The sequence below is a fragment of the Salvelinus alpinus genome, chromosome 1 (genome assembly GCF_045679555.1).
Source record: "Salvelinus alpinus chromosome 1, SLU_Salpinus.1, whole genome shotgun sequence".
In the NCBI taxonomy this organism is placed as follows: domain Eukaryota; kingdom Metazoa; phylum Chordata; class Actinopteri; order Salmoniformes; family Salmonidae; genus Salvelinus; species Salvelinus alpinus.
In genome coordinates, this window is record NC_092086.1 from 8,666,979 (window position 1) to 8,694,062 (window position 27,084).

At 39.8% G+C, this 27,084-nt stretch overlaps 2 protein-coding genes and 1 long non-coding RNA gene across 4 annotated transcripts in view; 2 read left to right on the forward strand and 1 right to left on the reverse strand.

Annotated features, from left to right (window-relative positions):
- LOC139569930 (uncharacterized) overlaps positions 1-27,084 on the reverse strand; it is an 823,452-nt gene that overhangs the window by 100,309 nt on the left and 696,059 nt on the right. The gene's annotated exons all lie outside the window — the stretch shown is intronic.
- On the forward strand, positions 1,617-6,253 carry LOC139545217 (NLR family CARD domain-containing protein 3-like). The gene is made up of 4 exons (XM_071353150.1): positions 1,617-3,272; positions 3,644-3,728; positions 3,858-4,086; positions 4,452-6,253. The coding sequence occupies exons 1-4, from the start codon at positions 3,205-3,207 to the stop codon at positions 6,251-6,253; spliced, it is 2,184 nt and encodes a 727-aa protein (XP_071209251.1). The 5' UTR covers positions 1,617-3,204.
- LOC139539804 (stonustoxin subunit beta-like) lies at positions 17,439-24,762 on the forward strand. Its single transcript, XM_071343113.1, has 2 exons — positions 17,439-17,472; positions 23,137-24,762. Exons 1-2 carry the CDS (start codon positions 17,439-17,441, stop codon positions 23,667-23,669), a joined length of 567 nt encoding a protein of 188 aa, XP_071199214.1. The 3' UTR covers positions 23,670-24,762.

A 27,084-nucleotide genomic window follows, 5' to 3' on the forward strand; every position in this document is an offset into this window, starting at 1 on the left:
TGTTTTTTCAGCGCCCGGCCCGGGATTCGAGCCAGCCACCTTTCAGCCACAGCTCCAACTCCTTAGCCGCTGGGTGAAAACCTGAGTTAATAAGCATGAGTTATTCTGCCAAAATGAAGAAAAAATGCTATGCAGACATACATGGTATCACTTGATGTACATAATTATTATACATAAATCATTGCCAAAAGCACAAGACATACTGTTGCATGTAGGTCTATATTATTTATGGATTGATCATATAAAAATATAAACCATTACAAAGCAATTACATGTGGCGCAGGAACCACTGACTAACTGCATTATTCTATAGTATTATCAAGACACCTGCTGTTAACTCTTAACTACTTAGGACAGCTCACGAGGTGTCCTAAATATCTGCCGACTAGGTGGGACTTGAGACTTCATGCATAGCTTTAATTTATACCCATAAGTGTAAAATGTCTTTATTCTCAGCACTTATACGACCATTTTCTACTCTGAGACGCTTTGTGGATATGGGCCCAGATGTCAAAATATTGTTATAATTTTATTTTAAATGTTTGTAGGGTAGGGGGCAGCATTTTCACCTTTTGATGAAAAGCAACCCAAATTCAACTGCCAGCTACTCATCCCCAGGAGATAAGATATGCATATTATTAGTATATTTGGATAGAAAACACTCTGAAGTTTCTAAAACTGTTTGAATCATGTCTGTGAGTATAACAGAACGTATTTAGCAGGCGTAACCCCGAGGACAAACAATTCAGATTTTTTTTTTTGAGGTCACTATCTTTTCAATGAGGTTTCAAAGGGAAACCAGATTTCTAAGCAAATTGCTTGCAGTTCCTACGGCTTCCACTAGATGTCAACAGTCCTGAGAAATAGGTTGAGGTTATTCTTTTGTGTAATGAAGAAATACGGCCATCTTGAATTCGAGTCACTCCAGGTGTACTGTTTGATTGAAGAGCATGTCCAGAAGGCATGCTACATTTGGTTTTAATCCTGTATTGAACACAGATCATCCCGTCTTCAATTTTATCAATTGTTAACGTAAAAAAATACCTAATACAGGTAACCTTTGAGATATTTTGTCGTCACGTTTGAGCAAGTTGGAACCTCTGTTTTTCTGGATCAAACGCGCCAAATAAATGGATATTTTCGATATATATCGACGGAATTAATCGAACAAAAGGACCATTTGTGATGTTTATGGGACATATTGGAGTGCCAACAACAGAAGCTCGTCAAAGGTAAGGCATGAATCATATTTTTATTTCTGCGTTTTGTGTCGCGCCTGCAGGTTTGAAATATGCTTCTCTCTTTGTTTACTATTGTGCTATACTCAGATAATAGCATCGTATGCTTTCGCCGAAAAGCCAATTTGAATTCTGACATGTTGGCTGGATTCACAACCAGAGTAGCTTTAATTTGGTTTCTTTCATGTGTGATTTAATGAAAGTTAGATTTTATAGTAATTTTCATAGTAATTCATTTGAATATGGCGCACTTTACCGAACAAAAAATACATGTATTGTGTAACATGAAGTCCTATGAGTGTCATCTGATGAAGATCATCAAAGGTTAGTGATTAATTTTATCTCTATTTCTGCTTTTTGTTACTGCTCTCTTTAGCTGGAAAAATGGCTGTCTTTTCTGTGACTTGGCTCATACCTAACATAATCGTTTGGTTTGCTTTCGTCGTAAAACCTTTTTGAAATCGGACACTTTGGCTGGATTTGTGTAGCTTTAAAACGGTGTAAAATACTTGTATGTTTGAGGAATGTAAATTATGGGATTTCTGTTGTTTTGAATTTGGCGCCCTGCTGTTGACCAGGTGGGACGCTACCGTCCCACATACCCTAGAGAAGTTAACATAATAATAAAAAAAGATATATATTACTAATGTAACCCACTGTAAAGACTGTGTTTAGTTGATTGTGTTGCACTGCTCATGTCCGCGTTCTGGAACTGTCCGTGTCCACGTACAGAACTGTCCGCGTCCCCATACCGAACTGTCCGCGTCCACGTACGGTGTGGCGCCAGGCATATTGTCCGGTTACGCGCAGAGTTGGCTGAGGTGATCTTGGGGAATAACGACGGAGTTCACTACAGTGTTGAGACACCGAAGTTCAGTGTTCAATTAGCTTTTTGCTTTACGGTCAGGGACAGTATGAGTGTAGCCAGATCCTATTCACTCTCTATCCTTGTTTCAATTTGTGGTTCACCGGATTCGTCATCATCGAGATGAGGGACAGACGAACGACCTGCTAGCTAGCCAAGCTAGTCGGTACAGCTAGGTAAGCTAGCTAGCTACTATACCAGCAGCATCCTAGTTATCCTCCCTCTCTCGTTGACTGATAATGGCTACCTCTGTCCGGTTCTCCTCTCTTCACTAGATGGACGGTAACTTTAGTGTTTAACCCCTCTGTGTCCAAGGACCAAACTTTTGAATATTATTTTCGGGGTGCCTCAAGTAGGCTGGACACATTACGTTTTTAACAACGTATTTTTCTGATGAAAACTAGTTAATTGCATCTGCCATGGAGCCCAGTTTCATAATATTACCAATGAATGTACTGAGGAAAATACGTTTTTCTCGACCAGAGGTGACTGAATTAATGTTCAGGCTTATTGATAATCGTTATAGTAATGAGGTATAATTTCAAAACATGAGCATAAAAACAGGTGATTAAAAACATGAATCATAATTATATTACTTCACAGTAATCTGTTAAATGCTTTTTCAGTCCTTCCTCTTGCGTTAGCAGTGTGGAAAGGGACAGAAAGAAGCACACAGGAGTTTTCCTGTGAGGGGGAGTGGTGGTGTATCCAGGGAGAAAACTAAACTAATCTTCTGAAATATCATTTGTGGTCTTATGCTGCCATCTATTGGAATTATGTAGCAACTGCAGTAGTACTGAATAATGTGTAATTCCTTACTAAAGTAGTAATTACTCAGAATTGCAAAATATAACAGTAGTACTGTCATTGAACAACAACATGCCATGATTAGATAGTGAAAATACACACCGATTCCTGTAAACAATAAAAGCTAATTTACGAACATTTCTGAAAATGGATATATAGCATTTTGGAATGAAACTGTTCTTATGTTTCCCCATCTGAGCTCAGAGTAGATGAGAGATGTAATGTTTGTCTCTGTTGTGTTGAAGACCAATCAAGCAGGAGAGACCAGCCTCCCCTGTACCCAGCTGTGTGTCCATGAAGAGTGACCGGTCTATGGTTCAACCTATATACTTTAGAGAGGGCGACTTTTCTACTGAACAAAGGTAAGAAGAACTCATGGGTCATGGTCAGTGGAGTTAAACAACACTGTCTCTAGTCATTTCTCCTCTCCCATTTTCCCTTTTATTTTGTTGTCTTCATAATCAATAGGCTAATCCTTTTGTCCATTTTCAGTCCTAAAACAATATTAGACAAACACAACATTCCCTCCCTGTGTGTGTGTGTGTGTGTGTGTGTGTGTGTGTGTGTGTGTGTGTGTGTGTGTGTGTGTGTGTGTGTGTGTGTGTGTGTGTGTGTGTGTGTGTGTGTGTGTGTGTGTGTGTGTGTGTGTGTGTGTGTGTGTGTGTGTGTGTGTGTGTGTGTGTGTGTGTGTGTGTGTGTGTGTGTGTGTGTGTGTGTGTGTGTGTGTCCACAGAAACCAACAGGAGAGATCAGAGTCAGAGATTCTCAGTGGTCAGTCTTCCCAGAGTCATCAAACAGACCTGGCCTCCATATTCAGTGTATGTGGTCCTGTTATGTATATTTGTTTTTGTTTACCTCAAGTAAAGTTGATCTGTCAATCATTCATTAATGTGTTAATGAGAAAGCATTTATTCTCTTGCTTAACTTATTAACTTGATTTATTTCAGTTGCTTGAAGAGAATATTATGACATTTGTGAAGAACGAGCTGAAGATGTTCAAGAGGATTCTTAGTCCAGAACTCCCAGAAGGCTTTGAGAGTCAGAAGCAGGATAAGGAAGTGGTGGACACTGAATATGAGAAGCAGGAGAGCAGTGCCAGAGAGGGGGCTCTGAAGATCACACTGCACGTCCTGAGGAAAATGAACCAGAAGGAGCTTGCTGACACACTGGAGAAATGTAAGATCTGTCTGCATCATGTTGAATGTTGTTTTATAACATTTAAAAGCTGTAGCTAAAGTACAGCTAAAGTAGCTGTGTAACTCAATGATATTGTAGCAGCCTTAATACAACACCTAGTGACCTCATCAAGTAGCAGCAGGGATGTGTTGTGGTAATTAATTTAGAGAGAGAGAGAGAACATTAATAATACCATCAATAATACCAATAATAATAAAATCAGTCACACCAGTCTGTAATGCATTATGAAAATATTTACACGTTTATACAGTCAGTTAAGATAATACATTATTATAATTAAAAACTTTATAACAGTCCTACAATACTGTAGGCATTAATATAAATATCCTCTGTGTTATTTCTAGATTCAGATGATCCTGCTGTGATTTGCCAACGTGAACTCAAATCTAATCTAAAGAAGAAGTTTCAATGTGTATTTGAGGGGATCGCTAAACAAGGAAACCCAACACTTCTCAATAAGATCTACACAGAGCTCTACATCACAGAGGGTGGAACAGGAGAGGTCAATAATGAACATGAGCTGAGACAGATTGAGACAACAGCCAGGAAACAAGCAAGACCAGAGACTGCAATCAAATGTAACGACATCTTCAAACCCTTAACTGGACAAGACAAACATATCAGAACTGTGCTGACAAAGGGAGTCGCTGGCATTGGAAAAACAGTCTCTGTGCAGAAGTTCATTCTGGACTGGGCTGAAGGAAAAGCAAATCAGGATGTCCAATTTGTATTTTCATTCCCTTTCCGGGAACTGAATTTGATGAAAGAGGAAAAACACACTTTGATTGAACTTCTTAATCACTTCTCAATGGAAACCAAACAATCAAGAATCTCCAACTACGACAAGTACAAAGTTCTGTTCATCTTTGATGGTCTGGATGAGTGCCGACTGCCCCTAGACTTCCAGAAGAACAAGATCTGTTGTGACGTCACAGAGTCAACCTCAGTGGATGTTCTGCTGACAAATCTCATCAAGGGAAATCTGCTTCCCTCTGCTCTCATCTGGATAACTACCCGACCTGCAGCAGCCAATAAGATCCCTTCAGGGTGTGTTGACCAGGTGACAGAGGTACGAGGGTTCAATGACCCACAGAAGGAGGGGTACTTCAGGAAGAGATTCAGTGATGAGGACCTGGCCAGCAGTATCATCTCACACATAAAGACATCAAGGAGCCTCCACATCATGTGCCACATTCCAGTCTTCTGTTGGATTTCTGCAACAGTCCTTGAACACATGCTGAAACATAAGAGAGAAGAGATGCCCAAGACTCTGACTGAGATGTACACACACCTTGTGGTGTTTCATACCAAACAGAAGAATGAAAAGTATATTGGGAAAGAAGAGACAGGTCCACACTTGAATAAAGAGAGCATTCTATCACTGGGAAAACTGGCTTTTCAACAGCTTGTGAAGGGCAATCTGATTTTCTATGAAGAAGACCTGAAAGAGGCTGGCATTGATGTCAATGAAGCCTCAGTGTACTCAGGATTGTGCACACAGCTCTTTAAAGAGGAATGTGTGCTGTACCAGGACAAGGTGTACTGCTTTGTTCATCTGAGCATTCAGGAGTTTCTGGCTGCTGTATATGTGTTCCTCTCATTCATCAACAACAATGAGAATCTAATGGATGATCCTCAATCAATGTTCAGCCACTTTACTGCGCTTTTCAGAGACAAGCCTAAAGTTACTGTCTACAAGAGTGCTGTGGATAAAGCCTTACAAAGTGAGACGGGAAACCTGGACCTTTTCCTCCGCTTCCTTCTGGGCCTCTCACTGGAGTCCAATCAGAAGCACTTACGAGGTCTACTGACAAAGACAAGAAGCAGCTCACAGACCCACGAAGAAACAGTCAAGTACATAAAGGAGAAGATCAGGGAGAATCCCTCTCCAGAGAGGAGCATCAATCTGTTCCACTGTCTGAATGAACTGAATGACCATTCTCTAGTGGAGGAGATCCAAAGCTACCTGAGATCAGGAAGTCTCTCTATAGACAACATGTCACCTGCACAGTGGTCAGCTCTGGTCTTTGTGTTGCTGACTTCAGAAAAGGAGCTGGATGTGTTTGACCTGAATAAATACTCCAGATCAGAGGAAGGTCTTCTGAGGCTGCTGCCAGTGGTCAAAGCCTCCAGGGCTGTTTTGTGAGTAAATACAATGACATATAAGAACTAATCATCAGGAAGAAAAATTCAGTTCAGAGAAAAATATTTATTATAATATGTATATAATATTATATTGAAAAACATATTGAATAAATGCATTGATGTTCACATTAGTTTAACATTATGACCATACAATTCTAGAAGATGGAAGATGAATCTATATGTTGTTTGGGAGAATAAACCAAATGCATCTGCCATTTGTCCTTCTACACTACTCGTTAAATTAACAGTGTATTTGTGAAGTAATGATGATCTCTTTGTCAGGCTGTCAGGCTGTGGAGTCACAGAGGAAGGCTGTGCTTCTCTGGTCTCAGCTCTGAAGTCAAACCCCTCACACCTGAGAGAGCTGGACCTGAGTAACAATGATCTGAAGGATTCAGGAGTGAAGCTGCTCTCTGCTGGACTGGGGAATCCCCGCTGTAAACTGGAGACTCTCAGGTCAGTATTCCTGTAGTTGGTCATCAAGTGATAACTGTTCACCAGATCCACATGTGTTTACCAGACACACATAGTCCACACCATATGTGTTTGGACAGTGAAGCGTACAGGTTTAAATGTGGTGCTATGCTCCAGCAATTTGGATTTGAGATAGAATGTTTTATGTTAGGCGACAGTACAGAATGTCACCTTTTATTTAAAGGTATTTTCATACATATATATTTTACCATTTATAAATTATACCACTTTATGTATGTAGTTCTCCCATTTGAAAAAGTATTTTTTTTGACAAATTAATTTAGTCAAAAGTGTAGTGTTTGGTCCCATATTCCAGTGATTACGTCAAGCCTGTGATTCTACAAACATGTTGAAAGCATTTGCAGTTCGTTTTGGTTGTGTTTTGGATTATGTTTTTCATAATAGAAACTGAATGGCGAATAATGTCCTGTCATTTTGGAGTCACTTCACTTGTATTGTCAGTAAGAATAGAAGATGTTTCTGAACACTTTTACATTCATGTGGATGCTACCGGCAGGTAGCCTAGTGGTTAGATCATTGGGCCAATAACTGAAAGGTTGCTAGATCAAATCCCCGAGCTGACAAGGTACAAATCTGTCTCTCTCCCCCTGAACAAGGCAGTTAACTAACTGTTCCCCGGTAGGCCGACATCTTAATAAAGAACTGACATGCCTAGTTAAATGAAGGATTAAAAAAAAAAATTAAAACATGATTATGAATAATCATGAATGAATCGTGAATGATGATGAATGAGAAGAGGCACAAAAATCATACATCATGTTTTGTTGTAAGCTCTGTTATTGGTAATGGTGAGAGGTTAGTATGTTGTTGTAGCCTCTGTTATTGGTAATGGTGAGAGGTTAGCATGTTTTGTTGTAGCCTCTGTTATTGGTAATGGTGAGAGGTTAGCATGTTTTGTTGTAGTCTCTGTTATTGGTAATGGTGAGAGGTTAGCATGTTTTGTTGTAGTCTCTGTTATTGGTAATGGTGAGAGGTTAGCATGTTTTGTTGTAGTCTCTGTTATTGGTAATGGTGAGAGGTTAGCATGTTTTGTTGTTGTCTCTGTTAATGGTAATGGTGAGAGGTTAGTATGTTTTGTTGTAGCCTCTGTTATTGGTAATGGTGAGAGGTTAGCATGTTTTGTTGTAGTCTCTGTTATTGGTAATGGTGAGAGGTTAGCATGTTTTGTTGTAGTCTCTGTTATTGGTAATGGTGAGAGGTTAGCGTGTTTTGTTGTAAACTCTATTTTTGGTAATGGTGAGAGGTTAGCATGTTTTGTTGTAGTCTCTGTTATTGGTAATGGTGAGAGGTTAGTATGTTGTTGTAGCCTCTGTTATTGGTAATGGTGAGAGGTTAGCATGTTTTGTTGTAGCATCTGTTATTGGTAATGGTGAGAGGTTAGTATGTTGTGTTGTAGCCTCTGTTATTGGTAATGGTGTGAGGTTAGCATGTTTTGTTGTAGCCTCTGTTATTTGTAATGGTGAGAGGTTAGCATGTTATGTTGTAGCCTCTGTTATTGGTAATGGTGAGAGGTTAGCATGTTTTGTTGTATTCTCTGTTATTGGTAATGGTGAGAGGTTAGCATGTTTTGTTGTAGTCTCTGTTATTGGTAATGGTGAGAGGTTAGCATGTTTTGTTGTAGCCTCTGTTATTGGTAATGGTGAGAGGTTAGCATGTTTTGTTGTAGCCTCTGTTATTGGTAATGGTGAGAGGTTAGCATGTTTTGTTGTAGCCTCTAATATTGGTAATGGTGAGAGGTTAACATGTTTTGTTGTAGTCTCTGTTATTGGTAATGGTGAGAGGTTAGCATGTTTTGTTGTAGTCTCTGAAACTTTCTCATTCATTATTATTCATGATTCATTCATGATCTTTCTTTCATTACTATTTATGAATAGATTTAGATTTAAGAATGATTTATTACTATTCATGATTGATTCATGATTTTCTTAATCAAGGCATCTTTAGGATTATTTTAGTAGTGTTTAGAAATGTTATCTACTCTCTTATCCAGTCATCATCCACCATTTTAATATTGGTCAAAACACAACCCGAAACACAACCAAAAATAACAACCAACGAGTTTGAGTCACAAGCTTGATGTAGTTATTGCGTTCAAGGAATATCTGACCAAATACTAAACTTATGATATCTATTAAAATATCCTCAAATAAAAGGTGACATTATATACTGTCACCTCATATAAAACATTTGATCTGAAATCCAAAATGTTAGAGTATAGAGCCACATTTAAAATGTTAGCTTCACTGTCAAAATAGATATGGTGTGGACTGTATACTCAATACAATCTAAATCTGATACCTCACTGTCTGTCTTTTGACTGATACTGCTTTTAAACTGGTCTGGTCAGTCTACTCAAATATTTGTACTATACATTTTTCTCTATTCAAGTAATATTATGATCATTTATAATAATGACACATTCATTAATTTATGAATAGATATGGCAGGTTTCAAGACACTGATGTAAAAATATACTGATATATCTGAATATGTTGAAAAAATATACTGCCACTATTTTCACCACCAAAGAATAACAGTGTGATTTTAATATGATTTGACTCTTTGCAGGCTGTCAGGCTGTCTAGTCACAGAGGAAGGCTGTGCTTCTCTGGTCTCAGCTCTGAGGTCAAACCCTTCACACCTGAGAGAGCTGGACCTGAGCTACAATCACCCAGGGGTCTCAGGAGTCAGACTGCTCTCTGCTGGACTGGAGGATCCACACTGCAGACTGGAGAAACTCAAGTATGTAGAGGGTTTATGTCAATGTTTATATCAGACATGTTTGACAAAGTTACATGCTGACTGTTTGTGTGTGTGTGTGTGTGTGTGTGTGTGTGTGTGTGTGTGTGTGTGTGTGTGTGTGTGTGTGTGTGTGTGTGTGTGTGTCCAGTGTGTGTGTTTGTCAATGACATACACACACACACATTGGACACACACACACACAAACACACAGACAAACTTTCACTTTAAGTTATATGCTGACTGTGTTTTTTTGTGTCCAGTGTGTGTGTGTGTGTGAGAGAGTTCAGGTGTATCCCTCAATGACTGTCTGTTCTTCTGCTTACCGCTACAGTGTGGAACATGGTGGAGAGAACACAATGAAACCTGGGATTAGAAAATGTGAGTGTTGACTGCTGTAAAGAATATGACTAAGAATAAGTCTTAATTCAAGTTAAGTCAAAGTCAAAGACCACCATCATTACTTACTTGGTCATATTAAAAATCAGCTGTAGTTCTACACAAAAGTTTACAAAGAGTTGCTTTGACAGTGTGTGTGTGTGTGTGTGGCTCGTTCGTGTTACATAAGAAATGTGTGTTTGAGTTCATGCATGAAAACAGGTGTGTGTGTGTGTGTGTGTGTGTGTGTGTGTGTGTGTGTGTGTGTGTGTGTGTGTGTGTGTGTGTGTGTGTGTGTGTGTGTGTGTGTGTGTGTGTGTGTGTGTGTGTGTGTGTGTGTGTGTGTGTGTGTGTGTGTGTGTGTGTGTGTGTAATGAATGGGAATAAGTGTGTTTTATATTACCATACAGTATAACATATGATCATTCAACAAGTCTCAAGTTACCTTAACTTCTCCTTTTGATACTTAGAAACATCTACATTAAATGCATTAGTGAAAAGTGAGTTAACATTCTAATGTGAATGATGATGATTTCTAATATTGTGTCTGGTTTCATCCATCAGATGTCTGTGATCTCACACTGGACCTAAACACAGTAGACAGACTCCTCTCTCTGTCTGAGAAGAACAGAAAGGTGACATGTAGGAGAGAGGAGCAGCCGTATCCTGATCACCCAGAGAGATTTGAGGACTGTGGACAGGTGCTGTGTAGAGAGGGTCTGACTGGGCGCTGTTACTGGGAGGTAGAGTGGAGTGGGGTGGCTGATATAGGAGTGACATATAAAGGAATCAACAGGAGAGGAGGGGGTAATGACTGTTGGCTTGGAAACAATGACAAGTCCTGGTGTCTGTTCTACTCTGACAATCGTTACATTGCCTGTCACAATAATCATTCCACTACCATAGACGTCCCCTGCTCCAGCTCCCACAGAGTAGGAGTGTATCTGGACTGGCCAGCCGGCACTCTGTCCTTCTATAGAGCCTCCTCTGACACACTGACCCACCTGTACACATTCACCTCCACATTCACTGAGCCCCTCTATCCAGGGTTTAGGGTTTATGATGAATCCTCAGTGTCCCTGTAAATAATAACCTGACACACACACACACACACACACACACACACACACACACACACACACACACACACACACACACACACACACACACACACACACACACACACACACACACACACACACACACACACACACACACACACACACACACACACACAAACACACACACTGGACCAACAAACACACACACTGGACACACACTCACACACACACACACTGGACACACGGACTGGACACATCCGCGTCTTCCTATAATTGTGAGGACCTTGACACAGGACTATCAAATGAGGAGCATCATTTCTGATAGAAATGGGAACAAACAGCCACCTCATTCCAGCAGTAAGTGGTCCCACAAAAAATAAATAGCCATGCAGTTCACCAGCCTAGTGAGGACCAGTGGTTAATAGGCAGTTTCTGGACCACAGGTTCTAGAACAGCTTATATACCAGTTCTATCTGCCTGTTGAATCAGTTTCTGGACCACAGGTTCTAGAACAGCTTCTATCCCAGTTCTATCTGCATGTTAAATCAGTTTCTGTACCACAGGTTCTAGAACAGCTTCTATCCCAGTTCTATCTGCCTGTTAAAGCAGTTTCTGGACCACAGGTTCTAGAACAGCTTCTATCCCAGTTCTATCTGCCTTTTAAATCAGTTTCTGGATCACAGGTTCTAGAACAGCTTCTATCCCAGTTCTATCTGCCTGGTAAATCAGTTTCTGGACCACAGGTTCAAGAACAGCTTCTATCCCAGTTCTATCTGCCTGTTAAATCAGTTTCTGGACCACAGGTTCTAGAACAGCTTCTATCCCAGTTCTATCTGCCTGTTAAATCAGTTTCTGGACCACAGGTTCTAGAACAGCTTCTATCCCAGTTCTATCTGCCTGTTAAATCAGTTTCTGGATCACAGGTTCTAGAACAGCTTCTATCCCAGTTCTATCTGCCTGTTAAATCAGTTTCTGGATCACAGGTTCTAGAACAGCTTCTATCCCAGTTCTATCTGCCTGTTAAATCAGTTTCTGGATCACAGGTTCTAGAACAGCTTCTATCCCAGTTCTATCTACCTGTTAAATCATCAACCTAAACTGTTTTCATCAGACTATTACAACATGACTGAACATTTTGGTTCCTTTTCTGATCTTTTACCACTTTGCACTTTATTTTACTGTTTGTGTTTTTACCACAGGAGGTTGGTGGGACCTTAATTGGGGAGGACAGGCTTGTAATGGCTGGAGGGGAATAAGTGGAATGGTATCAAACACGTGGTTTCCATGTGTTCCATTTCATTCACTCTGTTCCAGATATTATTATGAGCCGTCCTCCCCTCAGCAGCCTCCTCTGGTATGTACTGTCCTATATGTGAGAGAGCTCCAACAAGGAATTACAATGTATGTATTACTTTTAATACCTGCAAATGGCAAATAAACTACTTGAACTCCTTATGAATGTCTGCAGCCGACTAGGCTGTTGGCGTCTGACAAGAGGTGCAAATATTTTTTATTTTTATTTATTTCACCTTTATTTAACCAGGTAGGCTAGTTGAGAACAAGTTCTCATTTGCAACTGCGACCTGGCCAAGATAAAGCATAGCAGTGTGAACAGACAACACAGAGTTACACATGGAGTAAACAATAAACAAGTCAATAACATGGTAGAAAAAAAGAGAATCTATATACAATGTGTGCAAAAGGCATGAGGTAGGCAATAAATCGAATAATTACAATTTAGCAGATTAACACTGGAGTGATAAATCATCAGATGATCATGTGCAAGAAGAGATACTGGTGTGCAAAAGAGCAGAAAAGTAAATAAATAAAAGCAGTATGGGGGGTGAGGTAGGTAAATTGGGTGGGTAGTTTACAGATGGACTATGTACAGCTGCAGCGATCGGTTAGCTGCTCGGATAGCAGATTTTTAAAGTTGTTGAGGGAGATAAAAGTCTCCAACTTCAGAGATTTTTGCAATTCGTTCCAGTCGCAGGCAGCAGAGAACTGGAAGGAAAGGCGTCCAAATGAGGTTTTAGCTTTAGGGATGATCAGTGAGATACACCTGCTGGAGCGCGTGCTGCGGGTGGGTGTAGCCATCGTGACCAGTGAACTGAGATAAGGCGGCACTTTACCTAGCATAGCCTTGTAGATGACCTGGAGCCAGTGGGTCTGACGACGAACATGTAGCGAGGGCCAGCCGACTAGGGCATACAGGTCGCAGTGGTGGGTCGTATAAGGTGCTTTAGTAACAAAACGAATGGCACTGTGATAAACTGCATCCAGTTTGCTGAGTAGAGTGTTGGAAGCTATTTTGTAGATGACAGGAACATTGTATTACAGGAACATTCTGCAAATGTTGATGAAGACGTCACTCAATCCACCCAAAACAACATGCAGTCTTTCCACAAGACTCCCATGAAGTTATAGTGTGACGTTATGAGTTGACGTTAAAGTAACATTCTCAGAACATACTGCACTTGTTTTATACTGTTTTAGATGGATCCTCTGTTTATCATCTTGTTTTATACTGTTTTAGATGGATCCTCTGTTTATCATCTTGTTTTATACTGTTTTAGATGGATCCTCTGTTTATCATCTTGTTTTATACTGTTTTAGATGTATCCTCTGTTTATCATCTTGTTTTATACTGTTTTAGATGGATCCTCTGTTTATCATCTTGTTTTATACTGTTTTAGAGGGATCCTCTGTTTATCAACTTGTTTTATACTGTTTTAGATGGATCCTCTGTTTATCATCTTGTTTTATACTGTTTTAGATGTATCCTCTGTTTATCATCTTGTTTTATACTGTTTTAGATGGATCCTCTGTTTATCATCTTGTTTTATACTGTTTTAGATGGATCCTCTGTTTATCATCTTGTTTTATACTGTTTTAGATGGATCCTCTGTTTATCATCTTGTTTTATACTGTTTTAGATGGATCCTCTGTTTATCATCTTGTTTTATACTGTTTTAGATGGATCCTCTGTTTATCATCTTGTTTTATACTGTTTTAGATGGATCCTCTGTTTATCATCTTGTTTTATACTGTTTTAGATGGATCCTCTGTTTATCATCTTGTTTTATACTGTTTTAGATGGATCCTCTGTTTATCATCTTGTTTTATATTGTTTTAGATGGATCCTCTGTTTATCATCTTGTTTTATACTGTTTTAGATGTATCCTCTGTTTATCATCTTGTTTTATACTGTTTTAGATGGATCCTCTGTTTATCATCTTGTTTTATACTGTTTTAGATGGATCCTCTGTTTATCATCTTGTTTTATACTGTTTTAGATGGATCCTCTGTTTATCATCTTGTTTTATACTGTTTTAGATGGATCCTCTGTTTATCATCTTGTTTTATACTGTTTTAGATGGATCCTCTGTTTATCATCTTGTTTTATACTGTTTTAGATGGGTCCTCTGTTTATCATCTTGTTTTATACTGTTTTAGATGGATCCTCTGTTTATCATCTTGTTTTATACTGTTTTAGATGGATCCTCTGTTTATCATCTTGTTTTATACTGTTTTAGATGGATCCTCTGTTTATCATCTTGTTTTATACTGTTTTAGATGGATCCTCTGTTTATCATCTTGTTTTTACTGTTTTAGATGGATCCTCTGTTTATCATCTTGTTTTAGATGTATCCTCTGTTTATCATCTTGTTTTATACTGTTTTAGATGTGTCCTCTGTTTATCATCTTGTTTTAGATGGATCCTCTGTTTATCATCTTGTTTTATACTGTTTTAGATGGATCCTCTGTTTATCATCTTGTTTTATACTGTTTTAGATGGATCCTCTGTTTATCATCTTGTTTTATACTGTTTTAGATGGATCCTCTGTTTATCATCTTGTTTTATACTGTTTTAGATGGATCCTCTGTTTATCATCTTGTTTTAGATGGATCCTCTGTTTATCATCTTGTTTTATACTGTTTTAGATGGATCCTCTGTTTATCATCTTGTTTTAGATGGATCCTCTGTTTATCATCTTGTTTTATACTGTTTTAGATGGATCCTCTGTTTATCATCTTGTTTTATACTGTTTTAGATGGATCCTCTGTTTATCATCTTGTTTTATACTGTTTTAGATGATCCTCTGTTTATCATCTTGTTTTATACTGTTTTAGATGGATCCTCTGTTTATCATCTTGTTTTATACTGTTTTAGATGGATCCTCTGTTTATCATCTTGTTTTATACTGTTTTAGATGGATCCTCTGTTTATCATCTTGTTTTATACTGTTTTAGATGGATCCTCTGTTTATCATCTTGTTTTATACTGTTTTAGATGGATCCTCTGTTTATCATCTTGTTTTATACTGTTTTAGATGGATCCTCTGTTTATCATCTTGTTTTATACTGTTTTAGATGGATCCTCTGTTTATCATCTTGTTTTATACTGTTTTAGATGGATCCTCTGTTTATCATCTTGTTTTAGATGGATCCTCTGTTTATCATCTTGTTTTATACTGTTTTAGATGTATCCTCTGTTTATCATCTTGTTTTATACTGTTTTAGATGGATCCTCTGTTTATCATCTTGTTTTATACTGTTTTAGATGGATCCTCTATTTATCATCTTGTTTTATACTGTTTTAGATGGATCCTCTGTTTATCATCTTGTTTTATACTGTTTTAGATGGATCCTCTGTTTATCATCTTGTTTTATACTGTTTTAGATGGATCCTCTGTTTATCATCTTGTTTTATACTGTTTTAGATGGATCCTCTATTTATCATCTTGTTTTATACTGTTTTAGATGGATCCTCTGTTTATCATCTTGTTTTATACTGTTTTAGATGGATCCTCTGTTTATCATCTTGTTTTATACTGTTTTAGATGGATCCTCTGTTTATCATCTTGTTTTATACTGTTTTAGATGGACCCTCTGTTTATCATCTTGTTTTATACTGTTTTAGATGGATCCTCTGTTTATCATCTTGTTTTATACTGTTTTAGATGGATCCTCTGTTTATCATCTTGTTTTATACTGTTTTAGATGGATCCTCTGTTTATCATCTTGTTTTATACTGTTTTAGATGGATCCTCTGTTTATCATCTTGTTTTATACTGTTTTAGATGGATCCTCTGTTTATCATCTTGTTTTATACTGTTTTAGATGGATCCTCTGTTTATCATCTTGTTTTATACTGTTTTAGATGGATCCTCTGTTTATCATCTTGTTTTATACTGTTTTAGATGGATCCTCTGTTTATCATCTTGTTTTATACTGTTTTAGATGTATCCTCTGTTTATCATCTTGTTTTATACTGTTTTAGATGGATCCTCTGTTTATCATCTTGTTTTATACTGTTTTAGATGGATCCTCTGTTTATCATCTTGTTTTATACTGTTTTAGATGGATCCTCTGTTTATCATCTTGTTTTATACTGTTTTAGATGGGTCCTCTGTTTATCATCTTGTTTTATACTGTTTTAGATGGATCCTCTGTTTATCATCTTGTTTTAGATGGATCCTCTGTTTATCATCTTGTTTAATACTGTTTTAGATGGATCCTCTGTTTATCATCTTGTTTTATACTGTTTTAGATGTATCCTCTGTTTATCATCTTGTTTTATACTGTTTTAGATGGATCCTCTGTTTATCATCTTGTTTTATACTGTTTTAGATGGATCCTCTGTTTATCATCTTGTTTTATACTGTTTTAGATGTATCCTCTGTTTATCATCTTGTTTTATACTGTTTTAGATGGATCCTCTGTTTATCATCTTGTTTTATACTGTTTTAGATGGATCCTCTGTTTATCATCTTGTTTTATACTGTTTTAGATGGATCCTCTGTTTATCATCTTGTTTTATACTGTTTTAGATGGATCCTCTGTTTATCATCTTGTTTTATACTGTTTTAGATGGATCCTCTGTTTATCACCTTGTTTTATACTGTTTTAGATGGATCCTCTGTTTATCACCTTGTTTTATACTGTTTTAGATGGATCATCTGTTTAAACATTTAAACTCACCGTTAAAATACCAATGTGATAATTTTTTGTATGTCTTTTATGTTGATTAACAAATTGTACAATTATATATGGACATACGCTCCGTAGTTGTACAAGTATACAAGGATATATTGTACTTTTCATAATAAAACATACTTAAAACAAGAAAAAAGCATTTTAATTGTGAAAACAATTTCGATTTTTTTTTTCATTATAGATTTTACGTTGCCTCTGCCAGTCACAGGTTGATGTGTTGAATCTTGACCTGGAGGCAGAACTGTGCGATATCATCAAGATATGCCAGCTGCAAAGTCAAAATTGTCTGTGGAAAATAATCTTGTTTTATGGTCTTAATTTAAGGGAAGGATTAGCAGTGTGGTTGGGGTTGAGGTTAGGATTAAAATCAGATTGTATTACTTTGTGCCTGTGCCAGCTAGTGACCACTTTGCTGAACTGCCTCCAGAACAAGATTCATGACAATAAATGCCAACCTGCCTCCCAGTCATCCCCTCCTTATCTTTACAAGGCTGCAGAACATACAAGCTAGTGATGTGGGGGTTCTCTCATAACCCTCAGTCCCCAGGTGGGTAGATGGCAGGTTGTATAAAGAGAAGCTAGTGATGTGGGGGTTCTCTCATAACCCTCAGTCCCCAGGTGGGTAGATGGCAGGTTGTATAAAGAGAAGCTAGTGATGTGGGGGTTCTCTCATAACCCTCAGTCCCCAGGTGGGTAGATGGCAGGTTGTATAAAGAGAAGCTAGTGATGTGGGGGTTCTCTCATAACCCTCAGTCCCCAGGTGGGTAGATGGCAGGTTGTATAAAGAGAAGCTAGTGATGTGGGGGTTCTCTCATAACCCTCAGTCCCCAGGTGGGTAGATGGCAGGTTGTATAAAGAGAAGCTAGTGATGTGGGGGTTCTCTCATAACCCTCAGTCCCCAGGTGGGTAGATGGCAGGTTGAATAAAGAGAAGCTAGTGATGTGGGGGTTCTCTCATAACCCTCAGTCCCCAGGTGGGTAGATGGCAGGTTGTATAAAGAGAAGCTAGTGATGTGGGGGTTCTCTCATAACCCTCAGTCCCCAGGTGGGTAGATGGCAGGTTGAATAAAGAGAAGCTAGTGATGTGGGGGTTCTCTCATAACCCTCAGTCCCCAGGTGGGTAGATGGCAGGTTGTATAAAGAGAAGCTAGTGATGTGGGGGTTCTCTCATAACCCTCAGTCCCCAGGTGGGTAGATGGCAGGTTGAATAAAGAGAAGCTAGTGATGTGGGGTTCTCTCATAACCCCCAGTCCCCAGGTGGGTAGATGGCAGGTTGTATAAAGAGAAGCTAGTGATGTGGGGGTTCTCTCATAACCCTCAGTCCCCAGGTGGGTAGATGGCAGGTTGTATAAAGAGAAGCTAGTGATGTGGGGGTTCTCTCATAACCCTCAGTCCCCAGGTGGGTAGATGGCAGGTTGAATAAAGAGAAGCTAGTGATGTGGGGGTTCTCTCATAACCCTCAGTCCCCAGGTGGGTAGATGGCAGGTTGTATAAAGAGAAGCTAGTGATGTGGGGGTTCTCTCATAACCCTCAGTCACCAGGTGGGTAGATGGCAGGTTGAATAGAGAGAAGCTAGTGATGTGGGGGTTCTCTCATAACCCTCAGTCACCAGGTGGGTAGATGGCAGGTTGAATAAAGAGAAAACAATAGGCTACATAAAACAATCCATAAATGTATAATTATTGTGCCATTTACACAAAACATTAAGGACTCCTTTCTGTCCATGACAAACTGACCAGGTGAATCCAGGTGAAAGATATGATCCCTTATTGATGTCACTTGTAAATGAAGGGGACGGGACAGGTTAAAGAAGGATTTTAAGCCTGGAGACAATTGAGACATGGATTGTGTCTGTGTGCTATTAAGAGGGGGAATGAGCAAAACAACATTTTTAAGAACATTTAAAATGGGTATGGTAGTAGGTGCCATGCACACCGGTTTGTGTCAAGAACTGCAACGCTGCTGGGTTTTTCACGCTCATGTTTCACAATCCAAAGGACATCCAGCCAACTGGACACATTGGAGTGTTGGAGTCAACATGGGCCAGCATCCCTGTGGAACGCGTTCAACACCTTGTAGAATCCATGACCCGATGAATTGAGGCTGTTCTGAGGACAAATGGGAGGGGGATGACTCAATGTTAGGAAGGTGTCCTTAATATCTAGTCCACTCAGTGTATAACCTGTAGACTACACTGCTCAGTTAGAGTAATATCTAGTCCACTCAGTGTATAACCTGTAGACTACACTGCTCAGTTAGAGTAATATCTAGTCCACTCAGTGTATTACCTGTAGGCTACACTGCTCAGTTAGAGTAATATCTAGTCCACTCAGTGTATAACCTATAGACTACACTGCTCAGTTAGAGTAATATCTAGTCCACTCAGTGTATAACCTGTAGGCTACACTGCTCAGTTAGAGTAATATCTAGTCCACTCAGTGTATAACCTATAGGCTACACTGCTCAGTTAGAGTAATATCTAGTCCACTCAGTGTATAATCTGTAGACTACACTGCTCAGTTAGAGTAATATCTAGTCCACTCAGTGTATAACCTGTAGGCTACACTGCTCAGTTATAGTAATATCTAGTCCACTCAGTGTATAACCTATAGGCTACACTGCTCAGTTAGAGTAATATCTAGTCCACTCAGTGTATAATCTGTAGACTACACTGCTCAGTTAGAGTAATATCTAGTCCACTCAGTGTGTAACCTGTAGACTACACTGCTCAGTTATAGTAATATCTAGTCCACTCAGTGTATAACCTATAGGCTACACTGCTCAGTTAGAGTAATATCTAGTCCACTCAGTGTATAATCTGTAGACTACACTGCTCAGTTAGAGTAATATCTAGTCCACTCAGTGTGTAACCTGTAGACTACACTGCTCAGTCAGAGTAATATCTAGTCCACTCAGTGTATAACCTGTAGGCTACACTGCTCAGTTAGAGTAATATCTAGTCCACTCAGTGTATAACCTGTAGGCTACACTGCTCAGTTAGAGTAATATCTAGTCCACTCAGTGTATAACCTGTAGGCTACACTGCTCAGTTAGAGTAATATCTAGTCCACTCAGTGTATAACCTGTAGGCTACACTGCTCAGTTAGAGTAATATCTAGTCCACTCAGTGTATAACCTGTAGGCTACACTGCTCAGTTAGAGTCCGTCTGTTAAGGTGCATCTTTATCAGCATCATAAAAGCTGATAGTATTTCAACCACATCAAATTTACATCCAAGTCAAACTGAAATCTGATCAGAAACATGTTGGGTCTTTTACAGTGAAGATTGGCCACTAGATTATTACCAGTTTATATTCATAACTAAAACGTCACCTACATTTTAATATTCTGTCATAAAAACACATTCAAATGAATAACTAAAATAAAATAACGGTTTTCCTATCTCAAAAGGTTAAATGAAAAAATGACTGTGATAAATGCCTATTAATAAGTTCCAAATACAGTAACGATTGACAATAACAGGGTTTGATATTAAATCATGTATAAATCCCTTGTCTTTGTGATTGTCTCCACCCCCTCCAGGTGTCGCCCATCTTCCCCATTATCCCCTGTGTATTTATACCTGTGTTCTCTGTTTGTCTCCACCCCCTCCAGGTTTCAAAAAATAAAATTGATACAACCTCATTCTAAAATCGAGCATTTCAACATGATCCTCCCTTGCAGACACCTCTCTAACAAAGTATATCAATGATACCAACCTTTGTTAGAAGATTAAAGACATGGTCCGTAGACACTGGAATACCCTCTGTTACCTAACAAGTTTTTAAAATGATCCTATTTTTAGAATAACTAACTTAAATTAAAAGAAAATATATATATTCATCGATATATATCTAAAATTCAAACAGACATACAAAGAACACAAAGCATTAGGCAAAATAGACATGCCTAAACCCCATTACATAAGAGCACAGTCCTCATCCTTACATATAAGACAATCTCCTCTTTGACACTAGGCACAGAAAAAAGGTTCTGGGTGATGGTTATGACCATCCTCATGAATTTTTGTACACCACTTGCAATTGTGACACAAATGACACTTTTTGTGGACATGTATGAGTAAACATTCATCTGAACTGGGTAATTGAACATATACAGGGAAACCGTGACACGCATGACCACCCCCCCCCCCCAATCACTTCATAGAGACAGTTAGGGTTACCAAAGGAGCAGTCCAGAGGTCCACCAACCGCATTGCAAGGCTTTCCATATTTATTGGTATAATGGCCTGGGCTTCCAGGTACAGGATCAATCACCACAGGAGGGTCAGATCTCCTTACAGACATCTGTTTAACTGTTGTCTGAACCAAAAATGACTTTACCAGGGGTAAAACACAACAAAATACAATACCCAAAGCCAACAACCCTCCTCCCAACATGATGGCCATCCTAGCAAACATGGCTCCCCACTTTCCCAATGCTAGATCCAACCAATCCCAAACATGAGAGTCAAACCCAGCATTAGCCTTTACTTCTGCTCGTAGTCCTTTAAGTTTGGCCATAGCAATAGCAAAGGATCCATTAGGTGCAGTGTTATTGGGAATAAAAGTGCAACAGTCATCCCCGAACATAACACAAACCCCACCCTTCTCCGCTAAGAGCCAATTGAGAGACTGTCTATTTTGCCATGTCATGTTACTGGTAGCCTGTACCTGTTCCCCCAACGCCGTTAGAGCCGAGTCAGTATAGTTAATGAATCTCTGTTGGTTGTAGTATATATAATTAATCCACTCTAAGTTCTTATTTGGTGTTATCCACAAAAATATAGATTCAAATCCTGATTTAACCTCATCTCTGGCCTTGAAATCCCGAGGTACACCTCTATGCTGTCCAATTGCATCAAGGTATACCTCAGGATCCTTTTCATAAGCCCTTTTAACTCTAGGTTTAACATAGTCATCATGGGGTGATTTAATAATAGTAACCTATTTAATTGCTCTAACTAAGGTGCAAAGACCAATCCATTCATCAGGCAATACATTCAACAGTTTTTGTAGTCTCTGTTATTGGTAATGTTGAGAGGTTAGCATGTTTTGTTGTAGTCTGTGTTATTGGTGAAGTCCTGTGTGTGTGTACAGTACACACACTGGGCACACCCACACACAGACACACACACACAGGACATACACACACACACACACACACACACACACACACACACACACACACACACACCTGAACTCACACACACACACACACACACACACACACACACACACACACACACACACACATACACACACACACACACACACACACACACACACACACACACACACACACACACACACACACACACACACACACACACACACAGGACACATACATGACACACATACTGGACACACACACACACTGGACACAAACACTGTGTGTGTGTGTGTGTGTGTGTGTGTGTGTGTGTGTGTGTGTGTGTGTGTGTGTGTGTGTGTGTGTGTGTGTGTGTGTGTGTGTGTGTGTTCAGGTGTATCCCTCAATGACTGTCTGTTCTTCTGCTTACCACTACAGTGTGGAACATGGTGGAGAGTACACAATGAAACCTGGGCTTAGAAAATGTGAGTGTTGACTGCTGTGAAGAATATAACTAGGAATAAGTCTTAATTCAAGTTAAGTCAAAGTCAAAGACCACCATCATTACTAACTTGGTCATATTAAATATCAGCTGTAGTTCTACAGAAGCAGAAATCAGGGACACCAAAGTTTACAAAGAGTTGCTTTGACAATGTTTGTCTGTGTGTGTGTGTGTGTGTCCAGGGTGTGTGTTCATGCATGCGTACAAGTGTGTGTGTGTGTGTGTGTGTGTGTGTGTGTGTGTGTGTGTATGGGTGTGTGTGTGTGTTTGTGGGTGTGTTTAATTAAGGGGAATAAGTGTGTTTTATATTACCATACAGTATGTTTCTACGTATCAAAAGGAGAAGTTAAGGTAACTTGAGACTTGTTGAATGATCATATGTTATACTGTATGGTAATATAAAACACACTTATTCCCATTAATTAAACACACCCACAAACACACACACACACCCATACACACGCACACACACACACACACACACACAAGTCTAAAGTTACTTAAACTTCTCCTTTTGATACCTAGAAACATCTACATTAAATGAATTAGTGAAAAGTGAGTTAACATTCTAATGTGAATGATGATGATTTCTAATAGTGTGTCTGGTTTCATCCATCAGATGTCTGTGATCTCACACTGGACCTAAACACAGTAAACAGACTCCTCTCTCTGTCTGAGGAGAACAGGAAGGTAACATGGAGGAGAGAGAAGCAGCCATATCCTGATCACCCAGAGAGATTTGAGGGCTGGGATCAGGTGCTGTGTACAGAGGGTCTGACTGGGCGCTGTTACTGGGAGGTAGAGTGGAGTAGGAGTTGGGCTGATATAGGAGTGACATATAAAGGAATCAGCAGGAGAGGAAGGTTTAATGACTGTTGGCTTGGACACAATGACAAGTCCTGGAGTCTGTTCTGCTCTGACAACAGTTACATTGCCTGTCACAATAATAATCGGACTACCATAGACGTCCGCCCCTCCAGCTCCCACAGAGTAGGAGTGTATCTGGACTGGCCAGCAGGCACTCTGTCCTTCTATAGAGCCTCCTCTGACATACTGACCCACCTGATCACATTCACCTCGACATTCACTGAGCCCCTCTATCCAGGGTTTGGGGTTTGGTTTGATGGCGACTCAGTGTTCCTATGTCAGTGATACACATTCACTGGACACACACACACGCACTGGACACACACACACACACACACTGGACACACACACTGTACACACACACACTGGGCACACAAACACACTGGGCACACACACACACACACACACAGGACACACACACATACACAGTACACACACACACAGACACACACTGGACACACACAGACACACACTGGACACACACTGGACACACACAGACACACACTGGACACACACACACACACACACACACACACACACACACTGGACACATACACACACTGAACACAAACACACACACACAAGGGACACACACACACGGGACACACACACACACACAGGACACACACACAAGGGACACACACACACGGGACACACACACACACACAGGATACACACACTGGACACACACACACACGCTTGACACACACACACATACGCTGGACACACACTGGACAAACACACACTGTACACACACACTGGACACACACACACTGAACACAAACACACACACACACGGGACACACATATACTGTACACATACACACACATACACACACACACACACACTGGACACACAGGACACACACACACACTGGACACACACTGGACACACACACACACACACACTGGACACACACTGGACACACACACACACACACACGCATCATCCTATAATTGTGAGGACCTTGACACAGGACCTTCAAATGAGGACCATCATTTCTGATTGGGAACAAACAGACACCTCATTCCAGCACTAAGTGGCCCACAAACACAGATATCACTTCAAAACCTGAAAAACTCTCCATGAAGGTTGGTGGACCTTAATTGGGGAGGACAGGCTTGTAATGGCTGGAGGGGAATAAGTGGAATGGTATCAAACACGTGGTTTCCATGTGTTCCATTTCATTCACTCTGTTCCAGACATTATTATGAGCCGTCCTCCCCTCAGCAGCCTCCTCTGGTATGTACTGTCCTATATGTGAGAGAGCTCCAACAAGGAATCACAATGTATGTATTACTTTTAATACCTGCAAATGGCAAATAAACCACTTGAACTCTTTATGAATGTCTGCAGCCGACTAGACTGTTGGCGTCTGACGAGGTGAAAATATTACAGGAATATTCTGCAAATGTTGAAGTCACTCAATCCACCCAAAACAACATGCAGTCTTTCCACAAGACTCCCATGAAGTTATAGTGTGACGTTATGAGTTGACGTTAAAGTAACATTCTCAGAACATACTGCACTTGTTTTATACTGTTTTAGATGGATCCTCTGTTTATCATCTTGTTTTATACTGTTTTAGATGGATCCTCTGTTTATCATCTTGTTTTATACTGTTTTAGATGGATCCTCTGTTTATCATCTTGTTTTATACTGTTTTAGATGTATCCTCTGTTTATCATCTTGTTTTATACTGTTTTAGATGGATCCTCTGTTTATCATCTTGTTTTATACTGTTTTAGATGGATCCTCTGTTTATCATCTTGTTTTATACTGTTTTAGATGGATCCTCTGTTTATCATCTTGTTTTATACTGTTTTAGATGGATCCTCTGTTTATCATCTTGTTTTATACTGTTTTAGATGGATCCTCTGTTTATCATCTTGTTTTATACTGTTTTAGATGGATCCTCTGTTTATCATCTTGTTTTATACTGTTTTAGATGGATCCTCTGTTTATCATCTTGTTTTATACTGTTTTAGATGGATCCTCTGTTTATCATCTTGTTTTATACTGTTTTAGATGGATCCTCTGTTTATCATCTTGTTTTATTCTGTTTTAGATGGATCCTCTGTTTATCATCTTGTTTTATACTGTTTTAGATGGATCCTCTGTTTATCATCTTGTTTTATACTGTTTTAGATGGATCCTCTGTTTAAACATTTCAACTCTTACAATAACACCGTTAAAATACCAATGTGATCATTTGTTGTATGTCTTTTATGTTGAATAACAAATTGTATAATTATATATGGACATACGATACATAGTTGTACAAGTATACAAGGATATATTGTACTTTTCATAATAAAACATACTTGAAACAAGAAAAAGTCTGTTAATTGTGAAAACAGTTTCGTTATTGATTTTACATTGCCTCTCTCAGTCGCAGGTTGATGTTTGTCATGAATCTTGACCTGGAGGCAGAACTGCGTGATTTCCTCTAGATATGCCAGCTGCAAAGTCAAAGTGGCTATATCGGCTATATAAAATGGCTGTGGAAAATAATGTTGTTTTATGGTCTTAATTTAAGTGAAGGATGAGCAGTGTGGTTAAGTGTTGAGGTTAGGATTAATATCAGATTTTATTACTTTGTGGCTGTTCCAGCTTGTGACCACTTTGCTGAACTGTCTCCAGAACAAGATTCATGACAATAAATGCCAACCAGCCTCCCAGTCATCCCCTCCTTATCTTTACAAGGCTGCAGAACACGCAAGCTAGTGATGTGGGGGTTCTCTCATAACCCTCAGTCCCCAGGTGGGTAGATGGCAGGTTGAATAAAGAGAAGCTAGTGATGTGGGGGTTCTCTCATAACCCTCAGTCCCCAGGTGGGTAGATGGCAGGTTGTATAAAGAGAAGCTAGTGATGTGGGGGTTCTCTCATAACCCTCAGTCCCCAGGTGGGTAGATGGCAGGTTGAATAAAGAGAAGCTAGTGATGTGGGGGTTCTCTCATAACCCTCAGTCCCCAGGTGGGTAGATGGCAGGTTGTATAAAGAGAAGCTAGTGATGTGGGGGTTCTCTCATAACCCTCAGTCCCCAGGTGGGTAGATGGCAGGTTGTATAAAGAGAAGCTAGTGATGTGGGGGTTCTCTCATAACCCTCAGTCCCCAGGTGGGTAGATGGCAGGTTGTATAAAGAGAAGCTAGTGATGTGGGGGTTCTCTCATAACCCTCAGTCCCCAGGTGGGTAGATGGCAGGTTGTATAAAGAGAAGCTAGTGATGTGGGGGTTCTCTCATAACCCTCAGTCCCCAGGTGGGTAGATGGCAGTTTGAATAAAGAGAAGCTAGTGATGTGGGGGTTCTCTCATAACCCTCAGTCCCCAGGTGGGTAGATGGCAGGTTGAATAAAGAGAAGCTAGTGATGTGGGGGTTCTCTCATAACCCTCAGTCCCCAGGTGGGTAGATGGCAGGTTGTATAAAGAGAAGCTAGTGATGTGGGGGTTCTCTCATAACCCTCAGTCCCCAGGTGGTTAGATGGCAGGTTGAATAAAGAGAAGCTAGTGATGTGGGGGTTCTCTCATAACCCTCAGTCCCCAGGTGGGTAGATGGCAGGTTGTATAAAGAGAAGCTAGTGATGTGGGGGTTCTCTCATAACCCTCAGTCCCCAGGTGGGTAGATGGCAGGTTGAATAAAGAGAAGCTAGTGATGTGGGGGTTCTCTCATAACCCTCAGTCCCCAGGTGGGTAGATGGC

Excerpts from the sequence above, each read along its gene's own strand:
- LOC139545217 (XM_071353150.1), top strand. The coding sequence starts at position 3,205 with ATGAAGAGTGACCGGTCTATGGTTCAACCTATATACTTTAGAGAGGGC. Across the intron at positions 3,273-3,643 it reads GACTTTTCTACTGAACAAAG|AAACCAACAGGAGAGATCAG; the intron begins GTAAGAAGAACT and ends GTGTGTCCACAG. Across the intron at positions 4,087-4,451 it reads TGCTGACACACTGGAGAAAT|ATTCAGATGATCCTGCTGTG; the intron begins GTAAGATCTGTC and ends TGTTATTTCTAG.
- LOC139539804 (XM_071343113.1), top strand. The coding sequence starts at position 17,439 with ATGTGGGGGTTCTCTCATAACCCTCAGTCCCCAG. Across the intron at positions 17,473-23,136 it reads TCATAACCCTCAGTCCCCAG|ATGTCTGTGATCTCACACTG; the intron begins GTGGGTAGATGG and ends TTCATCCATCAG.